Raw genomic sequence first — 8,112 nt, forward strand, 5'->3', positions numbered from 1 at the left:
CTAATTGTAATAATTCTTTTTTTTCCCATTCTTTTTTTTTTCTGTGCAACATTATAAATAAAAAAAAATCAACATTAATTTGATACTTAAATCAATCAATTGCTTAATTGCTTAATTGCATAATTGCATAATTGCATTTCTCTTTATTTTCGCATTTATATAAAATATTATTCTTCATATACGTAGCATTTACTCGTCGCCGCTCCAAGGTCGACCGGATCCTGGCTGTCCCCTTGGCCCAGGTGGCCCGGGTGGCCCAGGTGGTCCTCGTTGTCCTCTAAATCCTTGAGGCCCCGGAGGTTCTGGAGGTCCTGGAGGTCCTGGAGGTCCCTGGGGGGCCTGCCAGCCATACCCATCGTCCCCATAATCATAATCTGCTGGCAATGGGCGTAACGAATTGGCATCATATTCACGCCGCATTAGCATAGTTGAAGTATCAGCTTCAGCTTCAGCTTCATTATGCGGGGGACGAGGAGGCGGCGGATTAGATGACCTAGGTGGCCCTGGTGGCCCTGGTGGTCCTGGTGGTCCTGGTGGTCCTGGTGGTCCTTGGGGTCCTCGGGGACCTTGAGGTCCTGGTCTACCGGGCTGTCCAGGTGGTCCTTGGGGTCCTTGGGGTCCTTGGGGTCCTTGGGGTCCTGGAGGTCCTTGGGGTCCTGGAGGTCCTGGATTACCAGGCCTATCAGGTGAAGGCCCCGGTGGAGGGGGAGGAGGATATTGTGGTGGTGGTTGCCATTGTCTTTCTTCCAAATAAGCACCTTCAGATTGACTTTCTTGCCCTTGAGACCACAGTCCTTTTCGGTCATCTTGAGCTCGGTCGGTTGCCATTGGCATTCGGGTAACAACAACATTGACATTCCTCTTTTCCCATGGTCTCCCTGGTGGTCCTCCTGGTGGTCCTCCTGGCGGTCCTTGATCTTGAGGCGGTGGAGGTCCCCATTGTCGTTTAGAAATCTCCACCTCAACATCAATTGTATCAGATGCACCATCAGCTGCAGCGTCATTGTCGATTCCATGATGTGGGCGGCCTGGTGGTGGAGGTGGAGGTGGTTGACCCGGATTCCAACCAGGTGGTCCCTGTGGAGGAGGTCCCTGAGGAGGTCCGTAAGGTGGTCCTTGAGGTGGTCCCTGTGGAGGTGGTCCTTGAGGTGGCCCGTGGGGTGGTCCTTGAGGTGGCCCTTGAGGTGGTTCTTGAGGCGGTCCTTGAGGCGGTCCTTGAGGCGGTCCTTGAGGCGGTCCTTGAGGCGGTCCCTGGGGTGGTCCCTGTGGTCGGGGTCCTTGAGATGGCCCTTGAGGTGGCCCTGGTTGGCCTTGCTGGGAAGGTGGTGGTGGTGGTCCCCATTGACGTGCAACCAGTAGGCCATTATCGGACAAAATAGTATCTTTCTCTCTTGGTCCGTCTTGTGGAGGAGGTGGTCCCGGTGGAGGAGGTGGTGGTGAAGGAGGGCCTGGTGGTTGTGGTGGCTGCGGACCTGGTGGAGATGGTGGAGGTGGACCTTGCTGTCTTTTTCCAATTTTTACACCAGCACTTGTCTTTTCGTTGAAATCATCAAATCGTTTTTGAGGGGAATACTTGACACCGTCCCAACGCAAAAGACAGGCTGCAAAGATTTCCATACGGTCAACAATGGCAATATTCATGTCTTCAACAGAAAGAGGTACAGAAGTGTATTGTACTTTTGCATCATTGCATCCCACAAGTGAACCAACATGGTACATGGCACTTTCCACGGGTGTCCACCACGAGCGAGCTTCAATATGAACAGCAGGTTGATATAAAGAAGTATCAACATTGTTTATTACCGACTTTCCATCCAAAACGCATTGAGAAATAGCATTCATGTGCTCCTCAACAATCACAGCCAGTTGAATAACAGTATTAGGTGGTTTGGCAGAAAGAGAAGGCGAGTTACAGCCAAGCAGAGAATTGACATTTTGAATAGCATCATCAACAACAATCCATTCACGCTTCTGAAGTTCTGAAAAAGTAAGGTATTCTGGGGAAGAAGACAAAGAAAGTGGTGCCGCCTGTACCATAAACGCGAGCGAGTATAGGGGCACCAATAGTAATACCGCTTGTGAGAAGCTGTTTGGTATTGGAATTTTCATTTTTTTTTTCTTTCCTAATAAGACTCAAAATAACTTTTGAGGGTATATATATTTTCTGAAAGAAAAAAAAAAAAAAAAAAAAAAAGAAGTCACTATGATATAGTCAGGTATTTATAACTTAATGATATTAAAAGAAGTAATTGGTATTTATAATCATGATAACCAGGGGAGTCAATCGCTAAATGGTTATAAGAAGGAATTTAAAATTTAAATATTGAGTCTCGTAACTGTTTAAGGCAAGATCAAGTAGGATAAAGCAAAAGCACCATTACTGATGAGGCAGTAGCAGAGTGGTATTCTCTCGATTAGTTAAAATTGAAGGTTATAATCTAGTTTAATCAAGAAACCTCACAGCCTGATTTCGCCAGAAATCCGAATTGAGCCTAGTAAACGGATTTTTCTTTATTTTATTCTCTAGCAACGGCAGTTTTAAGGGAATGGGTCAAAAAAAAAAATTTTTTTCATGAAGATGAGATTCGTTAAATTAAAATTGTGATTTCTCGTTTGGTATTTACCCCACACCAAGTTAAGATACAGAAATTAACTGGTTAGAGTTTGAAAAAAAAAAAAAAAAAAAAAAAAACCTCATGAAATTATTGTTTTTATTTGATTTATTTCTCATCCATAATGGGTATCATTAAATTATTATGCCTTTTTTACTACTGTGTTCTATAATTGAATAGTAGCTAACATAGAAATCCATACTTTAGTACATTTTCCAAAATGAGAAAGCTGAAGGAGTTGATTAAAAAATTTTGTATAATTATACAAAAATTTATAATAATAAATTGAAAAAAAAAGGAGGGTCATTGAGTTTGAGCTCAATAATTCCATCAAAGTAATAGTAAAAGATTTGTTTGCATTTCTAGGCGTGATTCTTTGTTGGTGACAGAAAAGTAAAGTTTTTTGCACAAGAGTTGCGTTTACTAGGAAGAGATTTTGTTAAGAAGGAAAGGGTTTCATTTAACATTTAAAGAAAGAAAAAAAAATAAAAAAAAATGCCCATGATTTTATTTTTTCTTAAAAATCTTTTTGTTTATTTTGAGTAGACAACAATCGAAAGGCTGTGATTGTGCCTAATTGCGGCTGATTTTGCTTTATTTACTCATATTTTATTATTTACAGTGGTATATAATTATATATAAATATATGTGGGAAATTTAAGATCTAATAGAAAGTTGGTTTATTGTGCGCCAAAATAAAAAAAAAAAACATAAGTTAAATGGTGGTTTTTATGAATAATTGGAAATATGATCATAGATTAAAAATGATATACATCCAATTTAAAAAAAAAGAAAGAAAAACCTCTTATATTTTAAACTTCTGATGATTTCAATGATCATACGCCATTTTTTGTTTTTTTGTATTTGAAATGTGGTGTTGTTGATTTATTATTTTGATTTTTTAAAATTTCTAAAAGGTATTACACTTATTTGTTACATAAAAATAATGTGACTGTGAAATTACTATTTTAAGAACGTATATAGAGTTTATGCGTATATTTAATCATGGAAATATTTCTAAGAATGGTTATGTAATTTGTTGACAACAACAGAAGGTAGAGAGAAAAAAGAGTGGGTGGAAAAACACAGCAAAAAAAAAACTTTTAACCAAAGATTGTGTAACAAACATGTAACATATTTATAAATTATACTAGTGTAACAAAAAATTGTTACAAAGTATGGGGTTGTATTCCGTTACTGAGTGACAGAGAGAGGAAATACACAGCGTAGGTCTCCTCTGTGTGTGCGTGGCCGCCGAGTGGGTGCAATTTTTTTTTTTTTTTCGCACTCCCCCTCCCCCCCCAGTGCCCTAAAATTTTTTTTGCATACTGTCTGCTACCCTTCGAACTTTTTTCCCTCTTAGAAGATCCACACAGCACAACCACTTTGGCAAAATGGTATGTCCTCATCAACATGATAGATATGATGACGACGATGACGACGACGACAATAATGATGATGATGATTATGGGCAATAAAGAAATGTTATTCAGCAGATGTCGATAATGATGGTGGATAAAGATGAATGAAATTTGGAGAAAAAAAGAAAGAAACAAATACCCAGGATATGGAAAGGCTCTGCTATTGACTTTTGGTCCTTTTGTTGTTGTTTTTGTTGTTTTCGTTATTTTCATTATTATTTTTTTTTTTATTTTTGAAAGAATCTTTTTTTGCTAACATTAATACCAGAGTGATTCCGTTACTATTCGCACCAGAAAGTTCATTAGAAACCCTCTTTTGGGCCGTCGCCAATTTGTCATTGACGTTCTCCACCCCGGCTCTGCTGGTGTTTCCAAGGACGATCTCCGTGAGAAGCTTGCTGGTCTCTACAAGTCGGAGAAGGATGCTGTCTCTGTCTTTGGCCTCAAGGCTCACTTTGGTGGCGGTAAGACCACTGGTTTTGGTCTGATTTACGACTCTCCTGAGGCTCTCAAGAAGTTTGAGCCCAAGTACCGCCAGATCAGATACGGCGTTGCCTCCAAGGTTGAGGGCCCCGGCAGACAACAAAGAAGACAGAAGAAGAACCGTGGCAAGAAGATCTTTGGCACTGGCAAGAGAGAGGCCAAGAGAGCTGCCAAGAAGGCTGCCGAGTAAACAGCTTGATATGTGTATATTATATCTCTACAATTTCATATGTCTTGTCTTTTTTTGGTAATGTGTTCCTCTTTTATCTGGGGAGGTAGATGAAGCAAAATTTTAATAAAAAATTGAAAAAAATTTAAAAAGATAAACTGCTAATGTTTGAAAAGAAAAAAAAAACATTGCAGATAGTTTTTGAAGTTATTGTTTTCATTTATCGTGTAATTGTAGAAGTGGGTAATTTAGGGGGATTGTATTTTTTTTTTTTTGAAAAGCTCTTAGAGAGATGAATGTAAAGAGTGAGTGAAATGCTTGGGATAAAAAGGAAGTTTTTTTTTTATCATAGGGGTTAACATGTATCTTGTAAATAGCTATCATAAGATTATGTTGATATTAAAGTGTAACAAAGGGTTATAGGGAGTTGAGTAGAAAGTGATATTATTTAGTTAAGAATGAAAGTACTTTTAGAAAAAAAAGACTACACAATATATTTTTATTGATGATGAATATATTTTATGACCTTAACCTCCCCTTTTTTATTTATTCATTAATGTACACTTTAATTTTTTTTTTTTTTGTTTTTCAAGGTAGTCTTGCAAATATTGAACGTGTTGCAAGGTCTGAGCATGTTGCAGTATCTGTGCTTGATGAAACATGTCTGTACTTTTTTTTTTTTTTTTTGACATATAACCGTTTAATATATCACTTAACTAAATCATTTCAAACTACTTATTAGTAGTATATTAATTTATATATATTTAATGGATAATAAAAAGACAAAAGGTCTTAGTCTTTCGTTTTTTTTTTCTTTTTTTTAAGAAAAAAAATAATAAGAGAAGCTACTAAAACGAGAATAGACACATGTTTTACACTTTATTCTATTTTTTTTTTATTTCTAACTATTTCATCACAATAGAGGTTTTAAAGAGATCATTATCTGTTTAAGTAGTTACATAACTAGATGCTTGTTTTTTAAAATATTTTGAAAGAGGGAAAAGGGGGGTGGAGTGGGGTAGTGTCAATATCAGACTGGCTATTTATTTCAAAGTTTCCACTGTATAGAAAACAAAAAGGAGAAGAAGAAGAAGAAGAGGAAACCAAAAAAAAAAAGAAAAAAAAAAGCTTAAATGGGTTTTTGGTTGATTTTAAAGGGAAAATAATTGCTTAGAATTAATGAATTAATGAATGATTGAAGGATAGAATGCATGAATGTTTTATGCAATTGTTTGTAGTAGTGGAAAAGAAACATATTAAAAAGTATGGGGGAATGAATATCTTGTGGTCAGATCAAAAAAGGGACTGATCAGTTTATATCATAATTTTATTTTTATTTTTTATTTTTAATTTTTAATTTTTATTTTTTATTTTTAATTTTTAATTTTTAATTTTTAATTTTTAATTTTTTTTTTTTGGTCCATCTCATTGCCAATTATGGATAGGGTCATGATGTTCTTGATAAAACTTAAGAAAAAAGAAAAAAAAAGGTAAAAGAAAAAAAAAACAAAGAATAAGAATAAAAGAAACAAAAGATAATCTTATTTAGGTATCTCGTTTATATATATCTTTAATCAGATAACTGCCAATGTGACATGAAGCTCAGGTGTTTAAGGAATATGGTATTTGTTTAAAAGTATTCAATTGATTGTTGTGTTATTGCATCTGAAACGAATATGCAATCACTTGAGCCTTTTAATTTTTTTTTAAATTTTTTTTTTATCTAAGAAAATGAAATGTTAAGAATGTATAAATATGTATTAAACGAGGACTCGTCAATTGGAACGTATTTGTTTCATTGTTTAAAAAGGGTAGATTTTAATTTATGAAAAATAATGTAAGTACCTTGTGACAATGTACTATGACTAAGGAAGCTTGTTTCATTTTTTTATTTTTATTTTTATTTTTATTATATTATTAATTTTTTTTTTTTGAATATGTATTTGTTTGAATAACAGGTTGAAGGTATATACTTGATTTTTAAGAGTATTATTAAAATGACAGAATGATATACCTGTGCTTTATCTGTTTTTTTTTTTATTTTATTTAATTTTCTTTCTAAATTGTTGTTGTTATGATATGTATGGAATAATTTTTTTTTTTTTCATTTATATTAGGAGGTTCTTTTTCACACAAAGAAAGGCTGGCTTTACTAACAAAATTTATCCGAACAGTGGCCGGATAAACTGATAGGTTAGTTGAACATTGTGTGTAAGTATCACCGGACACAAACGATGCAATCTCCGAAAGAAATCAATTTAAATAAAAAAATAAATAAATAAGTAAATAAACATAAAGGCTTTATATATAATAATTTTTTTTTCTTGACTAGTAGTATATATGTTTGTATATTTCGTAGTCTATTAAAGAAGGTAATTTTTTTTTTTTTTTTTTTCGGACTGGATATATATATATACTTGAGTCGTGGTACATAGTCATGACTATACTTGTTTTTTTTTTTTTTTTCTCCGACTCATTGCAATGAAAAAAAAAGAAAAGAAATGAAGAAATGAGAAAAATTTTGAAATCGGAAAAACTCCTCCTCCTCAACCTTCATTGATTGACCCCACCTTTATGTTGGGGGAAAAAAGAAATGATGGTAATGCTGGTTTAGACCTAAAGGGAAAGATGATCCATAAAAATATATTTTTTTTAAAAAAAAAAAAAAAAAAAAAAAGAAAAAAAAAATTTCATTTTAAATTTATATATATATAAAAAAAAAAACAAGATTCAGCTAATATGAAATCATAACCATCATCATCATCATCATAGCCAAGTTTTTTTTATTTATTTTTATTTATTTCTAATCAATTTTTTTTTTCTATATTTCTAAGCCAATTATGATATCAACGGTGATAGTGATGAAAAAAAATTTTTTTTTTTTTCACTACACCAAAGAAGAATAAGAAGAAGAAAAAGGAAACACATTTTTTTTAGTAATAATGACACGCATATTAAAATACAGATACTCCAAAGTAGATTGTTTTCCCAATGTTTCTTCAATTGAAGTTTCTTTTTTTTTTTTTAAGTATTTGAGTAACCTTGAATAGCCGAGTCATTGAAGAAAGAAAGAAAGAAAGAATCTTATTTTTTTTTTATTTTATTTTATTTTATTTTATTTTTTTTTCTCATCTTTATCCGTAGGTCGGATAATTGAATAACGTATACAAGATTAAACCCATCACAATTTCAAAAGAAATGGATAGATCACAGTCATCATATGAAAAACACATGGCCAATTTCTATTTTTTTTTTTTAAATAAAAGAAAAGAAAAATGAAATGAAAGGAAAGGAAAGGGGGGAAAAAAAGAGAGAGAGAAGGAAGCGGGAATGTAATAGTCGGGAGTCGGAGTTGAATACAAAAAGTTTGAATATATAAGTTTAAATAATGTCCATAAAAGATCACCGAGAAAAGGAACAATAGATT

General features: G+C 34.0%; 2 protein-coding genes across 2 annotated transcripts; one reads left to right on the forward strand and one right to left on the reverse strand.

Moving 5' to 3' along the window:
* Window positions 1-189: 189 nt before the first annotated feature.
* On the reverse strand, window positions 190-2,037 carry SAPINGB_P002151 (uncharacterized protein; the record flags this gene model as incomplete). The annotated part of the gene is made up of 1 exon (XM_031996871.1): window positions 190-2,037. One exon carries the CDS (start codon window positions 2,035-2,037, stop codon window positions 190-192), a length of 1,848 nt encoding a protein of 615 aa, XP_031852762.1.
* Window positions 2,038-4,006: 1,969 nt separating this feature from the next.
* Window positions 4,007-4,706, forward strand: SAPINGB_P002152 (40S ribosomal protein eS24; the record flags this gene model as incomplete). Its single annotated transcript, XM_031996872.1, has 2 exons — window positions 4,007-4,009; window positions 4,302-4,706. The coding sequence occupies 2 exons, from the start codon at window positions 4,007-4,009 to the stop codon at window positions 4,704-4,706; spliced, it is 408 nt and encodes a 135-aa protein (XP_031852763.1).
* Window positions 4,707-8,112: the final 3,406 nt, after the last annotated feature.

The sequence above is a fragment of the Magnusiomyces paraingens genome, assembly GCF_902498895.1.
Source record: "Magnusiomyces paraingens strain CBS 517.90 genome assembly, contig: contig2, whole genome shotgun sequence".
NCBI lineage: Eukaryota > Fungi > Ascomycota > Dipodascomycetes > Dipodascales > Dipodascaceae > Magnusiomyces > Magnusiomyces paraingens.